Source organism: Diaporthe citri, assembly GCF_014595645.1.
Source record: "Diaporthe citri strain NFHF-8-4 chromosome Unknown scaffold_4, whole genome shotgun sequence".
Lineage (NCBI taxonomy): Eukaryota > Fungi > Ascomycota > Sordariomycetes > Diaporthales > Diaporthaceae > Diaporthe > Diaporthe citri.
In genome coordinates, this window is record NW_025064849.1 from 2,269,074 (window position 1) to 2,293,830 (window position 24,757).

A 24,757-nucleotide genomic window follows, 5' to 3' on the forward strand; every position below is an offset into this window, starting at 1 on the left:
CAGGAGACTGTGTCCACCCGTTACTTGCTTCTGCGTGTGTTGACGCGTCATGATACTGGTGAAATTAAAACTTCATTCGCTTTGCTACCGCCGCATTCGACACCATGAGGGGCCAGTTGCCTCGACACTTGTTCAAGAGGGCTGCGACTGTGGCGGCTGCTCCCTCGCGAAGCTGCAAGCCTCCGTCCTGGAGCAATCAGAGCCTCCCACAGAGGAGATACTCGACACACCCTCCTAATGCGAAGCTCAACCTACCAATCGACTATGCAACAACGCCTCTCCTGGCACACACGTCGCAGTCCGCCCTGAACAACCCAGAGCTGCCGCCCGAGATTCGCGAGGGGACAACGAAGAAGATGAATCTGTTCCAGTCCATAAACGACGCTCTGTCGATAGCACTGGCCGAGGACGAGAGTGTGCTCTTATTTGGTGAAGATGTCGCGTTTGGCGGTGTATTTCGCTGTTCAATGAAGCTCGCCGAGACATACGGAGGCGACCGCGTCTTCAACACCCCTTTATCAGAGCAGGGCATCATGGGTTTCGCCATCGGATGTGCTGCCGAGGGCATGAGGCCCATCGCAGAGATACAATTTGCGGACTACGTCTTCCCGGCATTCGATCAGATGGTCAATGAGGCAGCCAAATATCGATACAGAGACGGAGCATGTGGCAGACATGTGGGAGGCCTGACCGTCCGCATGCCATGTGGAGCGGTCGGTCATGGTGCTCTGTATCACACACAGTCCCCAGAGAGCTTGTTCACTCACATCCCAGGCTTCCGAGTAATTGTTCCGCGATCACCGTTGCAGGCGAAGGGGCTCCTGCTGGCAGCAATCCGGAGCAACGACCCTTGCATTTTCATGGAGCCAAAAGTGCTGTACCGAGCAGCTGTTGAGCAAGTTCCCGTTGCGCCGTACGAGCTGCCGCTGTCCAAGGCCGAGGTCCTGAAAGAGGGCAAGGATTTGACCATCATTTCGTATGGCCAGCCGCTGTACATTTGCCAAAATGCGATTAAACAGGCCGAGCAGGATCTGGGCATCAGCATTGAGCTAGTCGACCTGCGGACTGTATACCCCTGGGACAAGGAAACAGTCTTCAAGAGCGTCCAGAAGACAGGGAGGTGCATGGTCGTACACGAGGCGATGGTCAATGCTGGCGTTGGCGCCGAGGTGGCGGCAGCCATCCAGGAGGACCCGTCCACATTCATCCGGCTGGAGGCGCCTGTCGCACGCGTTGCTGGTTGGAGTACACCCACCCCATTGGTCTTCGAGAGGTTCAACCTGCCAGATGTTGCGAGTAAGTGGCCTTCCCAAGCAGACCAAGCCAATAATTCGGCTGGGGAAATAGCTAACGACTGTCAGGGGTGTATGACAACGTAAAAAAGATCTTGGAATATTAGCATCTCCAGAGCATCAGGCTCGGCGTTGGTGGTTACTATGGCAGCCGGGCGCTCTGCTCCTTGGCTGGGAGGCTGGCATTGCTGGGCAAGAGCGTATCGGAAGGCTGATTAAGCGGCTGTTCCTTGGGGTGACGTAGAAAATAATGAAACATGAGATACTTTGAAATCGAAAGAGGTATAGCCATTTCCAATTGAAGCTTGGAATTGGTTGGAGATGACAAGGTTTGACACAGCAGATAGATTTCTTGCATGTGCTGTGCTCTTCCTTGAAGAAATTGGGAGGCTCTTGAGCTACCCCGCCACGCGCGGCTTCCCACCCCACTTCAAGGGGCCAAGCGCGGTCGGGGGATGTACGGCGGTGTCGTCGCTACCCCTGAAACCTGTCGCCTTCGAACGGTACCAGCTCTCATCCGCAGATATCATACCATCAACTTCCGGCGTGGCTGAGGAACCCAAGACTCGGACTTCGTATCCTACCGATTCGTACCTCATCATTCCACCGCCCATGTCTGAGAGTCTAGAGTGGGTGTCTTCCTTCGTTGGAGACGCTCCCCCAGGAGAGGTGCGCCCCCGTGCCCCTAGATGCCATTGATACTCCGCTGACCTCTTGAAGCTTTCAGATGTCATCGCCGGCAAGTTGAAGACTTCGAGCGCGCCCCACGAACCCCGACACTAATTCTCCGATGCAGACATCAAGGCCCTTACCGTCTCCGAGCCCAGCCTCGTGAAGGAGCTCGGGCCGGCCTTCCAGAAATACAACGAGGAGCAGTTCACCACAGCCAAGCTGCCGGGAAGCAGTGACCCAGTCATTGTCAGCTCGCACAACTCGCTGGGAGACGGCCGGTACTACGACGTCGAGAGCTCCACGAGCTTCGAGTTCGATCATGCTACGCAGAAGGCCAGCGGGGCCCAGAGCCATTCCCTCGAGAGCGCGCACTCTGATCTCGTGTATGTATCGGCTGGCCCGTCAGTGAAGGACTTGTATGCTGATACGTCATGGCCCACAGCAAGTCGACCTTGAAAAGCCTGGGGACATACGTCAAGGAGCACTTCCCTAACGCATCTTACGGAGTGTACCCTATCGAGAATGACTCGAAGCTGGCCATTATCACCGTAGCCAGCAAATACAGCCCCAACAACTTCTGGTGAGGATTGCCGCTACTTGCATGAACGCTCGGCGGCAAGGACGAAGGCTAACGGAGAACAGGAACGGCCGGTGGCGATCCCTCTACCTCTTCGACCCATCTGACAGCTCTCTGGAGGGCTCGATCAAGGTGGACGTCCACTACTACGAGGACGGAAACGTGCGCCTCTTGGCCAACAAGGCGGTCACGGCCTCTGTCTCGTCAGGAACCGGCAGTGGCATCGCAAAGGAGATCTCTACGGCGGAGAAGAAGTACCAGGAGGAGCTGAACAAGGGCTTCACGAGCCTGAGCGAGGGCGCGTTCAAGAGTCTCCGGAGACAGCTGCCGGTGACGAGACAGAAGATCGAGTGGGACAAGGTCGCCAGCTACCGGTTAGGACAAGACATTGGCGGCGGCAGCTCTAGGCGGTGAGCGTGGGGCGTTGGGCTGTATACAGGCGTACTTCGACCCATAGACTCAGCAGTGGATGTTTGAATGAGCGCTCTTGATATTCAAGGCTGGATTTGTGCGGATATCCTCATCAACGACGACAACATCCAGTCAGGCTGTCAAAGAGCCCATGATACCAGGAACGATGTATCTCCACGCGCCAGGCATCCCAATCTCTCTGTGAGTGAGAGTGCTTTGCCGCCAACAGAGTGTCTTGTCCTTGTGTGTACTTATGTAAGCCTTACTCGGCGTGAGAGTTCGTAGTCCTGCATTTGGGATCATCAGAGGCACCACTGGTGAGCTGGATCGGGTAGAAATGCGACCCGGACAGGCGCTGCGTCCGTTGGACATTGAAATACGAATACGATTCCGAGTTCGATTCAGTTTTCAGACCCGTTAATGCATGCGTTTTGAAGTTGTGAAAGAGGGCATCTGAGACTGTAGCGTACTGTCAGAACTTAAGCGGACGGTAAATGTGTATCTGTGTCAGCCATAGTGGACCAAAGTTCTTGGGAGCGGCGATTGTCATCGGCCCCGTCAGCCTCGGGGTCTCGACATGGTGCCGTTGCCGTGACGGAGGACCTTGTGTGGGGATCCTGTGCCAAAACGGAGAATGCTCGGTGCCAGAGGTGCCAAACGGCAAGGACATTCTGGACAAGACAGGATGATGAATCGCCTGCTCTGGCCAACCAGCGTTGTTTGATTTGATCTCCGGGACCTGGGTGCAGCAGTGGGGAGCCCCAGGGTCCCCGGCATGTGGACAGCTCACAGTTCCCATTTGTTAAGCTCGGGCTCCAGGAGTGGCCGGGTGGTCCCCTTTCCCACTGGCCAGGCTGGCTGCCGGATTGCGAATTGCCCCCTTCTCGCTGCTCGAGGACGTCAAAAACGGTGATGCTTTCCGTTCCGTCCCCGCCGGGAGACAGAGTTGAGCGCTCCGAGAAGCAACATACTTTATCTTTCGATTCCCCATCCCCGTCCGCTTAGTCGGCCTAATCCACCTCACCGTCCTCGAGTTTTCTACCTGCAGTCAGTCGTCGACGCTTCTTCTCCAGGGCTTCCCATTGGCGTTCTTCTCCACCCCCTTTTGCTGCTTGTCTGTCGCATCAGTCACCGTGCCGAGTTCCTCAAACTGGCCTTACCCCGTTCTCGACAAAACTGCCCGAGCTTTCTCCCCAACAGATCACCACCACACATAATCAGCCAAAATGTCGGACAAGGAGTTCACCTACCAAGATGTTGCCGAGCACAACACCAAGAAGGACCTGTTCCTGGTCATCCACGACAAGGTCTACGACTGCGCAAAGTTTATAGATGAGCATCCGTAAGTTCTGCCGTCCAATGTTGTCAGAAACTCCAATGCCGGGCCTTCCCCGATCACAATGCCTCGGCCCCGCCGGCAAGCTCAAGCTGACACATGCTCGCGCGCGAAACAGCGGTGGTGAGGAGGTCATGTTGGATGTTGCCGGACAAGACGCAACCGAGGCCTTTGAGGACGTCGGCCACAGCGACGAGGCGCGCGAGACACTGGACCAGCTCTACGCCGGCGTGCTGAAGAGACAGGTACGTTCAGACGATCGACAAGCACCCCCTAAACACCCCATTGGGAGACGGGGAGGACATGCAGTCCCCTCGGAGTCAGGTCCGATCATCTGCTGACGGTCAATCGCTTCTGCAGCCCGGAGACCCAACCCCCAAGGCTCCCAACCCCGGTGCCGTCACGCCTGCGACGACGGGCGATGCCACCGGCCTCGGCATCGGTGTGTACGCCATCGTGCTCATCGGTGGTGCCGCTGCCTACTTCGCCTACCAATACCTCCAGGCAGCAGCAGCAGCAGGCGGCAGGCCAGGCTTAGAAGGAACACGAGCTGGAGTGGGTGCTGGCGGTGCAAGGGGGCTCTTGGGCACGAAAGGGGTTGCTGCCGGTTTCGTGCCAATACTACATGGGACATGCTTCACTGGTGGTGTTACCTTACATATCCTCGCCTTGTTTCGATTTGCCCCTGCAGGTAGACAGAATCCAGCCTCGGCCTTGTTGACACTTCAACCTTTCCCCGAGGACTTTCTTCCAAGTCTGAGTTTATCAGAGGCACTTTGGGGTCAGCTGACTAACATGTGCCGAAGAGTGGTTTAACATGTCAGTACCATACATTTCCCGGGATGGTGATGGTTCTTAAATAAGGATTGGTATTTCGACTGGACTTTCTCTTCACCTCTATGCGGCCGGCTTCAATAATTCAATTGAAAGAGAATCTCAAGACCCAGGCACAGTGGCTCACATTTGACAAACGGCGGTGCTGTAGAAAGGGGCTTGCTGGCAAACACAGTGCCAGTGGTCTCGTTGTACTGCTATACAAATCTACGTGCTACCTGCCGTTGAGCCACCAATTGTACCACATCACGTACCATAATGAATAGACCCCAAGAGACTCAATAAGAACACCGTCTACGGTAAGAACTGGTTAATAGTGCTTTTGCTTTTCCAACAACTTTTTTTCCAACAGACCATCGGGCTGGTCATCGCCAATCTTTGTCGATCACTCAACTGCTGACAACCACAACCCATAACCCACCAGCGGAGCTAGCACAGCCCACTTCCTTATCGATTTCCACAGCCTAATCAACCACTTTGGGGGCCTGCGGCGCTCTGTCTCAGCCTTATGATCTCCCACCCCTTCTTCTTCCTCCACATTGCGGCGTTGACTTCGTCATCGCGCGACTCAACCACAACCTCTTGACAGTGATCCAGCTCTTCTGTCATCTCGTCACCATGTCCTTTCTCGAGCGCCAGCGAGCTGCGTCGGCCGCGGCGAAGAGCGGCCCTACCGTCGTCGACCTCACGGGTCCGTCGAAGAAGGCCGCCCTTGCGCCACCTTCTCCCTCTCCATCAGTCGCATCCACGAGCAGTGCGCTCGCCGGCAGCACCCCGACCAAGAAGAACAAGTCGCGGCCCGCCGATGCCGCCGAGATCTTCTCGCAGCCCTCGCTCACGGGCACAGGCATGGAGCTGGGCACGCAGATGGTCTACGCAGTGCACCATCTCAAGGAGAAGGACAAGGAGCTGAACATCTACGAGATCATGGACCACATGTCGCGGCGGCCCGTCACCGAGAAGGACCAGAACGAGCTGGCCGAGATCCTGCGGCGCAACCCCCGCGTGCGCTGGATCCCCGACCCCAACCTCACCGAGCAGCGCTGGGACAGCGGTACCTACGTGCACAACCCGTTGATCCCCGGCGTGCGCAGCAAGGAGAGCCTCCTAGCGTACCTGCAGAAGAAGAAGGACGCCATGTACGTCCAGGTTAAGGACCTGGAGGATGGCTGGCCCAAGGAGAAGCTGTACCAGGCGCTCACGGAGCTCGAGAGGGATCACAAGGTGCTCGTGGTTCGCACCAAGAAGGACAACCACCCCCGCTACGTGTGGAGCGACGACCAGAGCCTCTGGAACGAGGTCGACCCGGTCTTCCAGAACCTGTGGCACAAGGTCTCGGTGCCGGCCGTCGAGGACATCAACCGCCTGCTCACCCAGGTCGGCCAGAAGCCAACGAGCGAGGACCCGCGCCTCAAGGTGGTGGCCGCAAAGGTGGAGAAGAAGAAGAAGAGGGCCTCTACGCGGCCCAAGAACCTGACCAACACGCATCTCATGGGTCTCTTCGACGACGGCAACAAGAAGAAATAGGATCATTCTTCCCGCGGCCGAGGTAAGAAGTGAGGTAGTATTGGTTGACCTTTTGTTACGTGCATCATCAACGGCGTACCGGAGTGAATTGAGATCGAAAAAGACAATAAAAAAAGCAGGCAAATGGTAGATCTGGAGGATGCCCTCGACAGATTGTTTCGACTTTGGCCACTCGAGGCGTATGGGCACTCAGCATCGGTGGAACGAGGATCACAAGTTCCAGGGAGTTTTTGATGCGAATCTTTTACGGAAGGGAAGGGGATCTTCGCGGATACAGAGGCTCTCAATCTTGAGCATACTCATACTAATCATCAATAAAATATTGCAGAAATGTCAGTGGCTGAGTGACATCGTGATCACAAATTAGGGCTGATCATTCTTTGCAACAACCTTGGCTTTTATCTTGACATGTACTTCACTCATAACGCCAACAGCGACACAGTGGTGTGCGACCCCTTCGTCTTTGCCAGACCTGATCTGACCAGGAAAAGCCAACCCGGCGTAGATGCCATCTCTATCAGACATTTCTTACATACAGTCTGACCATCCCCACCAGACACACACGAAGTGATATCTGCCCAGCACTCTCCATCCCCACCGAGACTCAACACAAGACATACTCACTGCCCTTCCCTCCCCTCCAACCTGATCCTGTCAAACAGCCGCAGGAACACCTCCGACTCCTGCTGCCCGCCCACCCTGTACCGCCCCTGGACGACATAGCTCGGCACCGCCGTGATGCCAACCACCTCCTTGGCCCGCCTGTCCAGCGCGTCCGCCTCGGCCCTTGCCCCCTCCTCGTCCAGGCGCGCCAGCACCTCGTCCTCGCTCCCGTACAGCCCGACCTCGAGCGCCACCTCGGCCAGGAAGGCCCGGTCGCTGACGTCGCGCCCGCGGTGGAACGACCCGTGGAAGAGGGCGTCCTGGGTTTCCCGCAGGAGGCTGTCTTTGTTGTCGCCTCCCTCTTGCTGCTCTCGGTGGTCTTGTTGCTGTAGCCGCTGCTGCTGCTGCTGGAGCTCCTGGGCGAGGAGGAGGAGGACGTGTGAGTCGCGCGTGTTGCCGCACAGCCCGTCCCAGTTGATGGACAGCCCCAGCGCCGCGGCCTCCTTTTCCACCCGCTCGCGGAGCGCCGCTGTCCTCGAGGGCCCGAACCTGGCGGCGTAGTAGTCCTTCTTTTTGTAGGCTGGTAATTGGGGTCAGCTCTTACTCATCTTGGTGATGATCGGTAGTGGCGATGGTGATGGCGATGATGCTTGCAACGCAGATTCGGGGGGCCTCACCGGAGATCTTCGCCTCTGGGTGCAGGTAGAAAGGGTTCCAGGTCACCTCGAAGTCGACGTCCGGATGTTGCTCCTTGTATGCTTCTATTGCATTGTCGAGGTTCTTCTTGCCGATGTAACTCCAGGGGCAGACGGTATCGGAGAAGGTCTGAATCGTGATGGTGAGAGCCGGCGCCATGGTTTCAAGTCTCGTAACTCCACATCAGCAATTTGAGTTCGTCCGACAAAATTCGGTCAGGTACACGCTTCCAAGAATAAAATCTGACGAGGCTGCTCTTTTCGAAGAATGCCTGTTCACACAAGGTCGAGCAGCAGGTTTACGCGGAACCCCGTGCCAATTCTTATAATAACCTAGACTAGGAGGAGATGGAGCGGAACAAGACGCAAGATATGTAAAGAGACAAAACAAGAACTCAGATAATCCTTGCCTTTCATGATCATGTATCTGCAAATAGCTCAACGCGACGATTAGGGGCCAACACATGAGGGAAATACGACATCTCGTGGCCGAAGATTAGTAAACAGAAATACCGAGCCAGCGCCCACCCTACGACAAAACTAGCCTGACCTCGGATCCTGGCCCAGCTTCCCGTCCCGACCTCTTCCACGCAGTGGCCGCAAGTTGGAGCAAGGCTAGCCCAGCTCTCTTGCCTCGGAACTCACTCAGGCGCCTGTGTCCCAATGCGTGTGAGTGCTTCAACAAGGAAGAAGGGAGGCGATGTTTCCCAGCCTTGCGTGACTGGTATTGGATAGCTCCCCTCGCCGTCACACTGTTGTCAAGTAAGCAGCGTTAAGTACACATTTGTCCTATTTTTCCTTTCCTTGATCTTCGAAGCTATCGGATGTCTAATTGTTTTACACGTAACAAAAGAGTAAACAGGTAGTCACTTTTGTGTCTGCTGATCTGGGAAGCAATCGACCATGAGCTCCGAAACACCGTTCCCCCCGTCGCCCCGCTGCGTTGCCACGCCTGTCCCCCCTTTTCCATGCCCGGTTGCCAGTCTAAAGGAGTGAAGGAAAACAAGTTCTCCCGGCCAAAAGTCCCGTATTACCACCCTCCACAGTCGGCTCGAGTTTGCGCCCTAACTTCCGTATTATAAAGAATGGATGCAGACATCCACACCAATTCAGTAATTATGGGTACCGCCGAAAACCCTTTGGAAACGTCACTGTTTGACGGCCGACCACGGTTCAGAAAACACCGAGCCGGTAACTCTGCTGTCATAATCTGTCTTGCAGTACTTGCAAACGCAACTAGAAACGAGGCATCTCCTTGTGCCTCCCAAGCTGTGCACGCCACCAGTGAGGCCCTCTCCATCTCTAGGCGCCTTAGGCAGCCCAGAGTTCACCTTGACGTGGCTTGTTATAGGTCGCCGCACCAGGCTCAGCGCTTCCCGGCCTCTGCAAGCCCATAGCAGCGCTGTAGAACAACTGCCCTTGTGCAGCCGCGTTGTTGGGATACCCCTGGTCAGGGTCTGGGTAGACGTAGCTGCCGTTGCCGTTGTTACTGTGAACAGGTGACGCCACTCCATGCGAAGGAGAAGCCCATCCAACACTGCTCATGTGGGGGCTTCCAGCAGCGCTGCCAGGCCCTTGTCCGTTCTCGATGCTCGGTTCCAATGTCGTTGGAGGCGCTGCTCCGTAGGCCGTGGGGTGAGAGGTCGGCCGGACGTTGTTGGCGAAACCTGCCGACGTCGTTGAGGTGGGGCTACCAGTGTGCAGGTCGCTGCGCAGGTGGGCGGGCAGGGAGGTATTTCCCACATATCCGTGTTGCATTCCGTTGGCACCCACCATCTCAGCACTGGGCGACATCGACATAGTCCTCTGTGCAGGAGACGGCGTAGAGATGGGTGACCCGTGGTTGCTGACCTGGTCACCGTCAGACCGCGCAGGACGTGCGGAGCCTGAGCGGGCCACGCTGTTTCTGGCCAGAGCCTCCGCAGTGGCGCGAGCAGCGTCCTCGACCGTGCCAGTGTGGTGATTTTGGTGGCGAGTGAGTGTCGTGCGTCTCGTGAATGTCTTCTGACAATCAGCATATGGACACTTATACGGTCTCTTACCCGAGTGGATCCGACGATGCCTAGCCAAAGAGCTAGAGTCGCTGAAGGGCTGTTTCATCCCTTAGTCAGTTATATGCTCGCCTGTGAGACTGTCAGATTGCTCACCTTGCCGCAACGTTCACACATGTGTGGCTTCTCTCCAGTGTGTACTCGCTGATGAACTGTAAGAGCGGAACGCTGGATAAACTGCTTGCCGCAGTTTGGGTAATCGCAGACATGTGGCCGCACTCCAGTGTGGATGCGCTCTGAGTTCAGGTTAGCAGGGGCTCCATTTCTTGATCAAAATTGAGGATCACATACCGTGACGGGCAAGATCACTGCGTCTTGCGAATCCCTTCCCACAAGTGCTGCATGGGTACGCCTTGGGTGGTGGCTGCGCCGCTACCGCCTCCGGAGGCTTCGCGTATTGAGGCATGGCGTGGGCAATATCGGGGGCCATGCCAGGAAATCCAATGGGGCCCATGTTGGGCTCGGGCATGTGGAGAGGGGCGTGCATTGCACTCGGAGAGCCGTACGGCCGTCCGTTTTGTATGCTGCCGTTCATGGTAGGCTGCGAGTACCTCGAATGCTCGGATCCGTGAGGCGAGTCGGCGCGATCCATCGGAATCTGGGGGAGTTGCTGGTGAGCAGGTTGTTCTGGAGTGGATCCCTGAACACCTGGAATTGAGTGCGTCGCTGCTTGAATGCCGCCCTTTTGGTTCAGCATATTGGTAATGCCCATAACCTCACCGGGAGCTGGAGACGACATGATTAAGCTGGAGCCAGACAAAGGAGGCGAGTTGGACAGACGTGACGCACGGTCCACGGGTTCGTCCGCAAGGAAATTGCACTCCCGCAGCAAGGAAATAAGATGTGTCTTACAACACCAGAATGTTTCGGAACCCGGTGGCTGTTGGTTGCAGATGCGCTAGGTGCAAGTCGCGAATCAACTGAAGCTGTTGTCAGTAATGTCCGAGGCTGAGGGCAGAGGCGGTGAGACTGATGGGCAAGAGAGGTGTGAACTGCGTCCCATCACCAAAGTGATACGTCGAACAACAGCAGGAATATGAATGTTTTAGAAGCCGTGACTGTTTGGAGCATATTGGTGAATGCCTCCAATTAGTGACTGTAGGCGTGCATAAGCTCCACCCTGGCTGCTCTACCCATCACCAGGGGGGCTTTGCAATCCTGTGAATGTGTGTTGGATGAATTGATGGTGACTTACTCAATGTGAATACAAGAGACCACAGCGGTACCAATGCGGCACGGGGCAGGGAAAGAAAGGCGCCTGTCGTTGGCGGTTGCTGCACGCGGCAGAGGTGGCCCTCTCTGGAGACCGGTAGGGGTCGCGGTGGTGAAATACTGGGGGTGGGTACCAGATTGTCGTGCACGGATCAAGGTGCAGGAAGAGGCGCGTGTTGGATTAGTAGAGACGCGCTCTGTCCAATTTCAGCCTGGTTTCATCAATTGCCATGTCAGTTCGATGCTCTCGCAATCCGGCTCGCTTTCCCGCCCACAAATTTGGTGATGCTGGTGGAACTCTGATGACGTGGCAAAGTGCAGGAGATGGCTCTGCCGAACAAGCTTGGAAACAAACTCTGTCACCCCAGACCGACAACCTTCGAAGCAGGGAAAGACAGCCCCTTTACCCACGCTGCAGGATGTTAACGCACCTAGTGTCTACTCTGTCCAGTAACGAAGACCCGTTCGTATTCTGTCTATGGCAGTGCACAGCGCACGGGGACCTGGTTCACTTGCGCGAGTACCAGGATTTCGTTCCACCAGAGTTGATGCGCAAGGTGCCAGCTACCCTTCGCTGTTCGGCCCCGACACGTTGAATAAAGAACAGTGTTGGGGAGGTAACCCGTGCCGTCGGTGGCAGTGCGGTCGAAGTCGTAGGAAGGCGCCTCGACACAATATATCTCTGGGTACTGCCGACTGGAATCTGCACAGCCAGATCGGTTTCGCGATGTCTACTCGGACGCGACAGGTATGTTTGTGCCTTCGGTATGGATGGTCCCCAGGTTACCGTCGGGGTTGGCGGGAGCTGTCGACGCGTAGGGAGCTCAAGTCGGTGTGGTCGCTGACTGTCAAATTCTGCTTGAGTCGGTCAGCTAGACTGGACCGGAGGGTTCAACGCAGACGATGCCACATTCGCAAGATTGCTGCAGTCTGAGTATGACGCCCACAAGCACAAGAACCGCTATGTGAGGGTAGAGCTCGCCAAAATGCGATTTGAGGGTGAATGGTGAGGGTGGTGTGCCTGGGAGAAAGGTAGGGCAGCACAGCACTTCAAGGGTAGGGAAAGGTAACGGTCAAGAGTGTCGGGGGCTCAGATGGACGGATGGGACGCCAGGAAACTCAAATGGAAGGAGGCGAGGGAGGGTCAACACAGATTGCACGACGCCGTTCCAGAGTCTGGGCTGCAGTTTGCAGATGCAGCGTTTGTTTGGGGACGAGTAAAGGTGAAAGGCCTGCTGCTGCTTTCCGTGTCCCACGCGTCGAATCCAAAACAATGCGATAGTCCGATGCAATGCTCCCAGTCCCAGTCACGGTCTCGAGCCCTCCCACATGGACAATAACAAGGGGCAAGGTGAGGCAGAGCAAGGCAAGGAAGGGGTTTTGAGTCGGTGAAAGACTTACGACGTGGTGATTATGGTGGTTATTATGACGGCGACGCCCTCGCTCTAGGCAGGGAGTGTGAAGTGCAGGTTGTCTGATGCTATGAGGCACAGACAGAGACGGGAGTCAGTCGGAGTCGGAGGGAGGAGGAGGTCGCGCAGGTGAAGTTGATGAGGGTGGTGATAGAAAGCTGATATGACGCTCTGACGGGAAGGAGGAAGTTTTGGGTCGAGGACAAGGGGTCTTCTTAAAAATAAAATCGTACCTAGGGCCCTAGGCAGGTACTGCATCCCCGGGGCGGGCATAGGCAGGTAGCTTTTCCATGCTCCAACCCACTCACTCTATTTCACTTCCAGGGTTTCCACCCGACCATTGGCTGGGTACCGGGACTGGGTGGACGACGCAGACCACCAAAGTCTGGTACAGTACCTACCTGCTGCCGCACCCTTGCCCAGGCTGCCAGACCGACAGGTCCGTTGAAACATCCCAACCTTGAGGGTGCCCAGGTGTGTGCCCAGGTGTGCAGGGGGCAGCATCTGTACACAGCCGGTACTTCCACGACCGGGGCTCCAGGGGGGCGGACAGCAAGGCAAGCCCACCTCGAGCCCACCTAGCCCACCAGCATCGAACCCACCCGCCCAAGCATCCACCATGTGCAGCCCAGCCCACTCCACCCCTCGGCGCACAGGGCACTTAGGAGCTCCTTCTCTTCCGCCCGCCTGCAGCAGAGCAGAACCGAGCCGAACCCTTTTTCTGCTGCTGCCCAGGCCCCCGGCTACCAGGGCGCCAGGCCTGACTGAACAGACCAAATCCACGGACTGCCGGGGTTTCAAGTCCCGTCTCTTGTGTCCTGTCGTTGATCGCCGCAGACCTCCCCTTGCTCCCTCCCGACTCTCCCCCGTTCTCTACAGCCTGTGCGTGACGTGACGTGCGTGAGTGTTCCCTCGACGTCGAACTACCAACAACGAAGACCGTGCTACCCACCAAGACAGCTATCCCTATGCCTGGCTTCGTCGTTTGTTTGCCTGCCTGTTTGCCTGCCTGTTTCTGTCTGTCCTGCAAATTCGTTGGCAGATCCTCCCAACTCACACAACTCAATGAATCGTCAAGATTTGCGAGATTCGGTGTCCTGAGACGCTCTCCCAAGGCTAGGGGCACCGGGAGCCAGAGCCTGCAGACCTCGATGAGACCCCCCAATCCCGCTCAACCTTGGAACATTCTCCCACCCAAATATTGCCTTCGGACGACGGCGGACGGACGGCCTGCGCCTGTGTCTCTGCCAAGCCTCAAGACCTTCCAAGGGCTGCCATTTGGTCCCTGTGTCATGGCAACAAACTCAATCTGCCAGGCTTCGAGATGAGCCAAGCAAGCCGCGCTGTTCCAACATCTGCTTGATTGCCGCCGCCTCTCACATGAGAGATCTCGGACGGCCGCTTGGTGCCAGCTTGGTGGTCATGCCCAGGAAACGGGGGTGCGGGCGAGGGCGAGGGCAAAAACTTTCCCAGCAGACCCAGCAGGGAGGTGTCTAGCCGAGTATATTCACCTTGCTACAGCCTTCAGACAGGTACGGCACAGGATAGCATATTGCGTTTGACATCAGCGCTCAAATCACCGCCAGGCTGCGAACCCAGCTTGAGAGCTCAGACTCCCGTCCGATCTGCCGCAGGACAGCAGCAGTGTGTGATGTGATCAATCTCTCGCATTGCCTGTCTGTCAAACACCGATGCAGCCGGGAGGTATTTCTCACACAACAGCCTGATGTCCATAGCGCTGCGTGAGTAGCTCTACGATTCTTCACTTCAGCGGGGGCAGAGCAGAGCGGCTTCCCCTTCGTGCACTGTGCTTTTCGACCAACGCTACTGTAACGACGACAATCTCCACATCATACGGAGCCGGCGGCCCTGCCACGGTAGCTCCGTAAGTACTCACGCAGTACTCAACTGCTGCTTCTAGGAGCCTGGTCGGTTTCGACGCTCGATAGTCCCTCAGGCCGTACACCGTAACTTTGCCAGGGCGGGCGCCACGAGACATGGACAAGGCTCCAGTTACGTTTTGACGATTCAGATATGCCGTATGCCTTCCCTATGTGGGAGGCCAGATGCATCCCGCTCTCAACTGTGCCGGGCCATCAGTCATGGAGCACGCGGGAGCCTGCAGAAAGGTACTCCGTACGTCGATTTAAAAGCAGGCCCGCGCTTCGACTCACAGGAGACGCTCGGACGGCTGAGCAACTCAATTTGGCCTCGGAAACGAGAATGGATATTGGAAGTGAGGGGGAGCTGACGAACGGGGACAGCAACGTGACAGCGCTCGTCCCTGCTGTCCAGCCCTACCTCAAGTCTCATTTACATTAAGCTGACCTGTCGCCCGCTCGCCACTGTTGCCCTACTCAAAGGCGTGGTAGAGGGATTCTTAGGAGCTACTCACGCGGCCTGTTGCGGAGGCTCGCGTGCTGCCCGTCGCAGCACTCAATCGTCGCTCTCGCCTTACCGCTACTTCAGGCATCCTGACAAGCAGTGGACACGACGCAAAGGGGCAACCCATCGAAAACCCGGCGGAGGAGATGAACTATCATCATCACACTTCAGGAGGGCCCCCCGGTTGCAGGGTCACATTGTCAAGGAGGGCTGTGGGGAGACTGCGCTGGCTTGTTGGCCAACGCTTGGGGCAGCGACTGGGGCCTGAAATTGGCTTTGCCAGAAGCGGCAAGATTCTGGAACCATTCTAGAAGATATGGATCCTTCTAAAGACGGGGAGTGGAGCCGAAGCCCTGATCATCCCTGTCTCGCTAGTCGAGTGTGAAATGCGAGGCAAAACTGCGGTGGGAGCAGGGACCACACAAGCATATCAGATGCTCGTTGTCGGTGCCGCTTGCGCTGGTCTTGCATCCCACGAAGCGGTCAGGGAACTGACAGCGTTACTCGGTGGTCGGAAGCACCCAGTAGCTCAAGGTGCAGAGATCGAGACGGATTAGATTGCATGCAGCCTTCGACACGGAGAGCAGACAACAGGAGGCTTGGTCGGAGATGAGATAAAACGGCCATGATGAAATTGCTGCTCGGAAACCTGCCTGCGCAATTCAAGTGGCCCGTGTCACCCCCCAATCGGCAGTAGGTACATGAACCTGCTGATTGTCTCGTCGACCAAGTCCCCTGCAAGCCCGATTTCAACGTCGTTCCATTTCAGCCTCCCTGCCAATACATTCCACCAGCCTGCCAGCCTACTCGGATATTGACCCAGGTCGAAACCACAAGCATGGACTACCTCCAGCTCTGATCGTTGCAAACTAATCTGTCTAGGCTCGATTGAGGTTGCACCTGAAAAATTGAGCCCACCTACTCTTTTCCTCGTGCCCGTCTTTTCCTTTCACGGAATGAGGCTAGCCCCTGCCTCAGCTCATTTGAAGGCCGGCTTTCCCGAATCGCTGGCTCTGCCCCAAGGGCCACATGAAGATCTCCGGCTAACGGATTGGACCACCCGGCAGTGCATGATATGCATCCAGGTACTAGGGTATGCATTATTTTCTACGAAATCCGGCTGAAACGGCAGAACGGTTGCGACCTGTCCAGCCTGTTTGCCGTCGGCTTTGGCTTCTAGTCGTGCGTATATCATCTGCTACGTCATGGGGGTCTTCGCACTCTCAGAACTCATCATTTGTCTGATTATTTGTTTGTTAGGCACGTTCGTACCTCATCTAAAGCCAGGAGAGCAAGACATGGGGGATGTTGTGATGCCCAATCGCGCATCACACAGCACTTGAGGCAGTCAACATTACAAACCAAATTTGGTTTCGTGACCACCAAATTTGAGGTGGCGCAGTTTCTAATCTTGTCCTCGCACGAAATGTCGTTGCCCAACTGACTGCGACTACAGCAAGCTTTTGTTGCGTATCTGCCGTGCACCCAACCCGGCCAATAGGCTCACAACTCATGCCACGGCGTGGCGGTCGGCTCATCTTCAAACCATCTTCTATTTTGGTCGCTTTCTCCTCTATGCCGGATCTAGTAAGACTCGACAACAATTTCCTACGTTAGCCAAGGCCGTCTTTTTTCAGTCGTTGTGATTTCGGGACCACTCTGCCATAGAGGAGGCTCTTTTCATTCGAGTCCAGGATCAGTTTGGTCCAAATCCCCGATGGAGATGGATCGCGGAGCTTGGCATTGCAGCCGCAGCGATCACAAGTTGGCTCTCCTGGCCCGTGTACCGGGCCCTCAGCAGGATCCATTATTTCTGTCGTGGAACGGACCGAAGGATAACAGAGCAGCCGTGCTGGCTGACCGACCGACCTGGTCGTTGGTGATCGAGGTGGCAGACCACCAGCTGCCCATTGTTTCTCGGGCGAGTCGGCCCTCTCCTCCTCTCCGGTCCTCAGCCCTGCGATCAGACATCAAAGCGCCATCTCAGCCCACAGATGTCGAGGATATCCCGTCCATCATACCTCAGCTTCAGCACTGGCCGACCGTGTTTCAAAGGGCGGCGCTTAGTCTGAACGTTGCAGCAGATCTCGAAACATAGATCTCGAGAGCTCTGACTTTCAGCAAAACCATCCATTGACTCGTCCCATCAGACTCACCCACCTTGAGGCCCAGCTTTCGATCCAGCCAGTCCTGGTGCCAACAAGCGCTGCATCACGTACAGGTTTCGACGATTGTTGACTGTTTTCAAGTAAGAAATAGAGCGTCACTGGATGCCCGTGCTCAAGACACCTGTTTACCCCACGCCCGCCAGAAGGCAAAACCAGCTCCCGCTTCTAGGAACCTTTTCGGTTCGTGATTGTGACCTTGCCGGAACACGTTTTCTCCACGCGAAACATAACGGAAGCTTGAATACTAGGTTCGAGGCCACAGAACCTACTCGTCTCCCTTAAAACGTGCTCGGAGTCAACGCCCTCTCATCAACGCCCGGTATTGTTTGTGAGCCACGTTACTGAAGGCTAGCAGCGGACGAGACAGTCAATCTCGCATTGCTGGAAGGCAAGATATACCTTGTCTAATTGGTTGAAATTCTACCGAGAACGGGCCACCGAGAAATATCGCCTCGTATGTCGACGTCCAACCGATCACCATGTTGATGCTCGTCCTGGGACAAAAGGGGCGCCAAAGCTTCGTAGCCGGACCAAGCGGTGACTACGTACCCAAGCGCTTGTCGTAGAGCGAAGTCCTCATTTCAGGCCTGCGCGCATCGAAATTTTACTCGCTCGCGATCCGATACCACAGAGCGCAAAACATCAGTGATTGTCTGCGGCGTCAAATCGGGATCAAGAACCATACTGCGACGAGAATGACGGTTGTTATTTCGAGCGAGCTTCGAATACGAGGATAGCCCAAGGCAGACTGCTCTCGTCTACTCCGATCAGCAAGCCACACCGCGGTAACATGTTGCGCGACTCAAGGTGAGACCTTGGGCCATGCTCCACGAGCTGGGACTGCTCCTCGTTCCCGGCTTCGGGCCACGTTCCGCGAGTGGGGTCTTTTAGAAGCCGGGATCTTGGGGAATGCGATGTCTGTATGCATTGGAGAGTACGTACTTGAACATCAGGGGTGAGCGCGCAATGAATTAGACTCCCCTGGAATTGTCGCCCCACGGAGACGCGCACACACCCGCACCAAGCACCGGAAGACGCAGCACGCGCGCGCGCGCGCGCACACACACACACACACACACACACACACACGCGCACATGCTCACCCACGCCTCCTCCACGTTCTTCCCAGGACCTGGTGTCCTTAGCCCTGGTTTGCCCACCTGCTGCACCTTCGGGACTTGGCTAGGTTCCATATCTGATCAGAGATGATAGATCGGTGGCTTGGGCCGGCGGAAAGACGCAGTGTCTACAAGAAGGCCAGAGCTTCCTTCTCGAAGGAATCCTTCCCGTGCCACATTTATGATTGATTTGCACAGCACTACCTCCGGAGCTCATGTGCGAGACGAGGGTACCAGAGCAGATCGTCGCGTCAGAGGGTGATCGTCATTTTTTTCACAGGGTGAGGTACAAGACCAGGCACTTGGCGGTGTTACTGGTAAACCACGGCTCTTCACAATCTCTATCAATATGGTGCGAGTCCCAGCACCATGACGAGCACTGCTATACGCAGACCCCCTTTTTTTCAACAATGTCGTCCTCCGTGGAATGAAAGCACGGGCGGATGTACAGTGCATGGGCATTCGGCCCCACCCCCATGCCTCCTACTCAGGTCAAGCCTGGACGAACCTGCGATACAAGCCTTATTATCAATCCAAAGCCAGCCGGGGAACCAACAGGAGCCGAGGCTGAATCCCCGTCCCGAACCATGAGTTAAGTGACGACAAAGATTACAATGAGAGGAGTGCGCCTCGGGGTTCTGGCACTCCCAGTTGCCGGTGTCGCCGTTGGCCCCGGGTGGCTGATGTGCATCGGAGAATTATGTGACTGTGGCAGATGTCAGATGGGAAATGCCTGCTCGTTTCGCTACGATTTGCTCCCGGGGATGAATGAGAAATGGGGGAGGAAGCACAGACCGCTCCCTGTCGGTGTGTTCCAGCTTCTACACAGAATTCCTCAACTTAGACGCTCGCGCCAACCCCCCCAATCCGTGTACCCGGCACCGATCCGGTCATGATGTTTTGTCTCGCCGTGGACAGATGCACACCAGTTCCCACTTGGGCCGATCGTCCACCAAAACTTCCGCAGCAGAGACCCTCAACCGACTCCCCGCCCCCAGCAAACAGGGTTATCCCGAGACTCACGCAGAAGCTGCTTGCGCAAGATCGTGTCTCAACCGCGCCTCGCCGTTGACCGTTGGCCCCGGCCCCGCCAGAGTTCATCTCCTCTCACGCTCCAATCGCGGTGTAGATCCTGGGTTGTATTCGATCTTCCCCCAGATCTGAGGTAGCTTCTGGTGGCGTTAGTCCCTTGCCCCCGTTCTCCCGCCCCGGGCTACCATGTGGACCTCACCGAGACCGTTGCATTGCCTCCACGAGAGAGCAACCTGTAGGCATATCGGACGAGTTGTCCTCTGGTCAATGCTGACGGGCGAGGCCGAGACATACGCGCCGATGTTCTGTCTGCGGTTTCAGACGGGATGGTGAGTACTGTAGTATTAATAATAATAATAGAAAGTATTATGAGATGTAGGCACCCAAGCCGGGGGCATCACGGCGTGCGCCTGAGTGTACTTCTGTACCCGCGAATCCTGCCTGTTATATGCCGGTCCGGAGTTACTCCCCTCGGTGGCCCTCGAGCGGCCCTCCACTCTCAGCCCGTCGGGATCGGGGCGTCACCTCGGCAAGACTTGGTCGCTGAGATGTGTTCGGTCGCCACGTGCATATGCCCTCAGTTGCAAGATCATGGAGAGTCGGCTTTGTAGAATGGACACATTGTGTCGCACTGCCTACTGTTCTGAAGACTCAGGCCACAGACGGCTTCGCCGTGTTCGGGAGGGTCAAGCAAGGCCTCAGGTGAAGCATGGCCAGCCTCATGAGGCAACATCAGGTGAATCAGGACAACAAATGCACCTGGCCCCTGGGACGTTAGTGATGCGAGCTGTATAGCCAGGGACTGCGACTGGGCGCCCGTGGGAAAGGATGACCCGCAAGACGGCAACCGATGCTCCATCTCAGCCCTGGAGGGCTCAGATCGACCGTCAGATCTGGCCGAAGTGTCGCAGTCCGTGATCGACGGTCTGGCTCGTCACAAACACCCCGACCTTGTGCCTGGGCATCCATACAAGTGATATTACAATGGCCCGGATGTGGCCACAGCTCATGTGGAGGCACCGCAGGCCTCTAGTTGGAACGACTTGACAGAAGCCGGTGATCACCCAGTGCGCAGACCTGGCTGGTTCATTAAAGGAGCGAGGAGTGGGGAGCATTGCCATTCCGTTGGAAGCCCTGATCCTCGACCTGACTGCACAGCTTCCTGTTCAACGACCATCCCAAAGCGCGGGCATAATCGTACAAGAAGCTGAGTACCAATACAGACAAATAAGTACATGTCTCCAGATGGCCTGTGAATGCCTCGCGGCAAAGATTCCGATGTACCATTCCAACCTTTTGTTTGGTCGCCACTGTATAAACATCACTTCGGTAGCCCCTCTTGCGTCGATGCCACACGCATAGGGGTCAATGCCCTTGTTAAATCTGGCCCCTAGACTCCACTGACTCCTCGCCGTCGTTACTGCGACCCGTTCAGCTCCAGAACCCCCTCCGTCTTCTCCACGTAGTTGACCAGGTCCTCGATGGTGCACACCTTGAGCCCCCACCTCCTGGCGAAGGCGATACACTTCTCGCCCCTCAGCATGCCCGGCTCCCTGAATATAGCCTGCCCCTCGACCTCCTCGCCGTCGTCGACCAGCTCGCAGATGACGCCCGCGGGGGCCTTGCCCGCCAGGCGGCAGAACTCGGTGGCGGCCTCGGTGTGGCCCCTCCGCTGCCTGACGCCGCCCGGGCGGGCGCGCAGCGGCAGGATGTGGCCCGGCCTGCGGAAGGAGGCCGGGGTGGAGGCCGGGTCGGCGAGGGCGCGGCAGGTCAGGGCCCTGTCGCGGGCGCTGATGCCGGTGGTGACGGAGGGGTCGGCCGAGTCGACGGTCAGGGTGTAGGCGGTGGCGCGGGGGTCCTCGTTGTCGGCGACCATCTGGGGGAGGTCGAGGCGCGCCGTGAGGTCGGGCACGAGCGGCGCGCACACGTAGCCCGAGCTGTGGCGCACCAGGAAGGCCATCTGCTCCGTCGTGATGTCCTGGGCGGCAATGATCAGGTCGGCCTCGTTTTCGCGGCCCGGGTCGTCGAGGACTACTATGAACTGGCCGTCGCCTATCACAAGGGGAGAAGATAGAGTCAGGACTGCTGCTGTGCTTCGGTAGAGAGGTATGTCTTTGTGATAGAGGCCTGTGTGGGCATGTGATTTTGTACGTACGGAAGGCTTTGATGGTGTCGGGTATCGAGTCGAACTCGGACCGGTCGAGGGTTGTGGACGGCATTATCGATCCCATGAGGAGGAGGGGGTGATGCCTCGGAGGTGGGAGGGGATCAATTGGAGTGGTGTCTGTCCTTGATGTCGTTCAGCAAAGCTGGGCAAGCCGGAACTATGTCGGCTTCCTCGGTCCAGTCGCGAGTCGAGTTCGGGGCTGAAGGAGACTTGTGGCACGGGGGATTCTAGGTACGTAACTTTCAACAAAGGTCGCCAATCACTATGGAAATCAAAGGAAGAAGAGGGTAAACTCGCTATGTGTTGCGCAATACCTTGTATAGATATGCACTGGTGGATGTTTGTCGTCTAGATTGATGGAGTCACTCTGCCCCGCGAGCCCCGCGAGACCCTGGATTTGATTTGAATGACCGACTCGCCCGGAATCGGCTGAGTGAGCATGTGGAAATGCTTAGGTCATCTCATCGTTCGAGTTCGACAATGCCGCAAACCTTGGAGCACAGAGCCTCCTTGAACGCCTGTTCTCGCTTTTCCAGGGGTCAATTCGCGCCCCTTGCTGAGCCAGAAGACAGCCCAGGTGTTCTATCGTCTTCCTCCGTAAGCAAAGTAAGCCACCCCAAGCCGTTGGGGTTGATTTATGATGCCCCTCCAGCTCCTACCGATGTTTGGGTGCTACTGGGCTGAACTGCAGTGGACCCGTTGCAGTGACCCTGCAGCAGCTGCAGCGACCGTTGCAGGGATCGGTGTCCGAGCCGGCAAAAAGTTCAGGGTGGACAGACCTTGAGGCTCTGACCTCATGTAGACCGGACCTGACCTCGCTCAACCTCAAGCTCACATCGGTGGCACTGTTCAACCAAGTCTCCCTTCTTATTGCAGGAATCGGATCCTCCAGACCCGAGAATTGAGAATTGAGCTCGATGTGTCTGCAAGCAACTTCACAGCTACACGCAGAGGTACACCAGGCCCACCACATACAATATGGCGCCCTCGAGGGCACCCGCCGCCTTGTTGCGACAGCTTCGTCAAGCTCGCCCATCATCTTTTCGCCCACTCCCACTCGAGCTCCTGCCATCATGTCGGAGATGGCAGAGCGGCACATCTGATTCGAGCTCGAAATCCGCGCCGTCCTCCTCGTCATCACACTCCTCGTACTCCTCCGTCAACGCTTCGGAGGTCGCGCACTTCAACGCCCTCGCCTCCGAGTGGTGGGATCCCCACGGTTCCTCTCGCATCCTGCACCTAATGAACCCTCTGCGCCACGACTTCATCCGCGACTGCCGGGCAAGCAAGCCAGACCCAACATCGACAGGCCAGAAGCTCCGCTACCTCGACGTCGGCTGCGGCGGCGGCATCTTTGCCGAGTCTGCCGCCCGCCTGTCCACCACCGATTCCGTGACGGCCGTCGACCCGACCCCGGAGGTCCTGAGGGTCGCGCGCCTGCACGCCGCCAAGGACCCGTCGCTGGCCCCTAAACTGAACTACGTCAGTGGCGCCATCGAGACGCTGCCCCTGCCGGCTACCGACGAGGGGAAATACGACGTGGTCAGCCTGTTCGAGGTCGTCGAGCACGTTGACAAGCCGTCGGCTTTCCTGGAGCGGTGCGGCGAGTTCGTGCGTCCAGGCGGCTGGCTGGTCCTAAGCACGATCGCGCGCACGTGGACGAGCTGGTTCACCACGAATTTCATGGCAGAGGATGTGCTGGGGATCGTGCCAAAGGGGACGCACAGCTGGGACAAGTACATCAACGAAGAGGAGCTGAGGAATTACTTTGCCAGGAAGCAAGGGTGGAGTCACCCGAGGGTGATGGGTGTTGTGTACGTGCCTGGGCTGGGCTGGAAGGAGGTCGCTGGCAGCGAGAAGGTCGGGAACTACTTCTTCGCTGTGAGGAAGGATCTTTAATGGTCGCGGAAATCACGATCAGCCTTTTCGAACAAAATCCTCGGGCTTGACATCCCAAACAATAGCCAGCGCCAACCCATGAGACATATGAGGTGAGCATTGCTCGAGTCTTGTGCGCGCACACCAGATTCGTCCTGATAACTAGTCCGGGACCGTATCAGGAACTCGAAAGCTGGCTTGCTCCTGTTTCTCAGCAACTGCATCTTCACGTTCTCGAGCGGGGGTGGCTCTGTCTCCGATCACCTTGCACAAGAAATGTATTAAATGGATTTGTGAGTCTGCCACAGCTTTGTCTTGTCATTCTCATGCAGCCACCGACAAAACCGCCAGTACCCCTGGCTCTCTCAATCAATGAACTACACAGACCGATTGGCGCGGCGAACTGATGATGCGGCACACAGCATCTGCTCCTGTTCAGAAGCAGGTGGATTTAACGACATTCAGCCCTGGTTAGCATGCCGCAGACAATCTTCAGTAATGCCGAATCAGGGCCAAAAGGGGCCATGAGAGACTCCAGAGCTTGCCAGCGAGTCTCGGTGCACAAACCAGCATTTTCTCTCAGCCTTTTCATATGTCTAATTATCTATAATTGATAGCGAATGTCATCCGCTACAGCAGGCCAAGCCGGGCACTTCCGTTGGGCCACTCAATCCTCTTCCGTCTCGGTAGATCGGCGATCTCGGCGCGCCAAGCATGGACGACCCGGTGTCTTGGAGAGTTTGATCAAGATTCAGCCTTATTACCAGCAATTGAACGATGATGGCATGGGGAAGTCAATGGGCGTTTCTGATATCACAAGCTAAGATCACGTAGGATTGGAGCCTCAGCATACCATATAGTCTTGGCAAGGCTAGAGCCGACTACCCTGGGGCGGCACAAAGTGATATCCCGGGAGGCGAACCAGCAGAGGTCGGCCTTCGCGTCTCGCCTTTATACGCATCATCATCGCTAATCCACCATGCCAAGTCCTGTCAGCGACCACCCCTACCGCTTCCTGACACATTCACAGAGATGAATAACACTACTTGCCTCAGAAGCAGTATCGCAACAATTTTATCCAATTGGGCCGCCCCACACAACGTCGGCAAGAGGATCGGCAAGTTGCCGCTTTAAGTCCGTTGCAGCAATGGGTGCCATTCACGCCTTCCCACCCTCCTCTCCCCGCCCGGAAGCGGCCAGCCAAAAGGGGGATGACGATGATATACCGGACCGAGTACCCAGTCGCACCTAAGTAATGATCCCTGCCAGGGATCCAACTAAGCAACGAGCAGTTGCTCCACCCTCATTTACAAGTACAGCACCGGTCTGTCGCCGTTGCTGAGTGATGCGGGAAGGACGATCTCCTTCCGAGGAATGCGCCGAGAGA

At 56.6% G+C, this 24,757-nt stretch overlaps 9 protein-coding genes across 9 annotated transcripts; 5 read left to right on the forward strand and 4 right to left on the reverse strand.

Annotated features, from left to right (window-relative positions):
* Nucleotides 1-104: 104 nt before the first annotated feature.
* Nucleotides 105-2,955, forward strand: INS49_009773 (uncharacterized protein; the record flags this gene model as incomplete). Its single annotated transcript, XM_043170501.1, has 5 exons — nt 105-626; nt 810-1,296; nt 2,089-2,347; nt 2,407-2,544; nt 2,607-2,955. The coding sequence occupies 5 exons, from the start codon at nt 105-107 to the stop codon at nt 2,953-2,955; spliced, it is 1,755 nt and encodes a 584-aa protein (XP_043025066.1).
* A 259-nt stretch (nt 2,956-3,214) lies between these two features.
* INS49_009774 (uncharacterized protein) lies at nt 3,215-3,622 on the reverse strand (the record flags this gene model as incomplete). The annotated part of the gene is made up of 2 exons (XM_043170502.1): nt 3,215-3,411; nt 3,475-3,622. 2 exons carry the CDS (start codon nt 3,620-3,622, stop codon nt 3,215-3,217), a joined length of 345 nt encoding a protein of 114 aa, XP_043025067.1.
* A 556-nt stretch (nt 3,623-4,178) lies between these two features.
* Nucleotides 4,179-5,104, forward strand: INS49_009775 (uncharacterized protein; the record flags this gene model as incomplete). Its single annotated transcript, XM_043170503.1, has 3 exons — nt 4,179-4,294; nt 4,407-4,533; nt 4,649-5,104. 3 exons carry the CDS (start codon nt 4,179-4,181, stop codon nt 5,102-5,104), a joined length of 699 nt encoding a protein of 232 aa, XP_043025068.1.
* Nucleotides 5,105-5,740: 636 nt separating this feature from the next.
* On the forward strand, nt 5,741-6,649 carry INS49_009776 (uncharacterized protein; the record flags this gene model as incomplete). Its single annotated transcript, XM_043170504.1, has 1 exon — nt 5,741-6,649. The coding sequence occupies one exon, from the start codon at nt 5,741-5,743 to the stop codon at nt 6,647-6,649; it is 909 nt and encodes a 302-aa protein (XP_043025069.1).
* Nucleotides 6,650-7,269: 620 nt separating this feature from the next.
* INS49_009777 (uncharacterized protein) lies at nt 7,270-8,107 on the reverse strand (the record flags this gene model as incomplete). The annotated part of the gene is made up of 2 exons (XM_043170505.1): nt 7,270-7,832; nt 7,930-8,107. 2 exons carry the CDS (start codon nt 8,105-8,107, stop codon nt 7,270-7,272), a joined length of 741 nt encoding a protein of 246 aa, XP_043025070.1.
* Nucleotides 8,108-9,258: 1,151 nt separating this feature from the next.
* Nucleotides 9,259-10,737, reverse strand: INS49_009778 (uncharacterized protein; the record flags this gene model as incomplete). Its single annotated transcript, XM_043170506.1, has 3 exons — nt 9,259-10,038; nt 10,095-10,234; nt 10,290-10,737. The coding sequence occupies 3 exons, from the start codon at nt 10,735-10,737 to the stop codon at nt 9,259-9,261; spliced, it is 1,368 nt and encodes a 455-aa protein (XP_043025071.1).
* A 1,200-nt stretch (nt 10,738-11,937) lies between these two features.
* Nucleotides 11,938-12,220, forward strand: INS49_009779 (uncharacterized protein; the record flags this gene model as incomplete). The annotated part of the gene is made up of 2 exons (XM_043170507.1): nt 11,938-11,958; nt 12,083-12,220. The coding sequence occupies 2 exons, from the start codon at nt 11,938-11,940 to the stop codon at nt 12,218-12,220; spliced, it is 159 nt and encodes a 52-aa protein (XP_043025072.1).
* Nucleotides 12,221-20,742: 8,522 nt separating this feature from the next.
* Nucleotides 20,743-21,544, reverse strand: INS49_009780 (uncharacterized protein; the record flags this gene model as incomplete). The annotated part of the gene is made up of 2 exons (XM_043170508.1): nt 20,743-21,377; nt 21,481-21,544. The coding sequence occupies 2 exons, from the start codon at nt 21,542-21,544 to the stop codon at nt 20,743-20,745; spliced, it is 699 nt and encodes a 232-aa protein (XP_043025073.1).
* A 926-nt stretch (nt 21,545-22,470) lies between these two features.
* On the forward strand, nt 22,471-23,391 carry INS49_009781 (uncharacterized protein; the record flags this gene model as incomplete). The annotated part of the gene is made up of 1 exon (XM_043170509.1): nt 22,471-23,391. One exon carries the CDS (start codon nt 22,471-22,473, stop codon nt 23,389-23,391), a length of 921 nt encoding a protein of 306 aa, XP_043025074.1.
* Between the last annotated feature and the right edge of the window lie 1,366 nt (nt 23,392-24,757).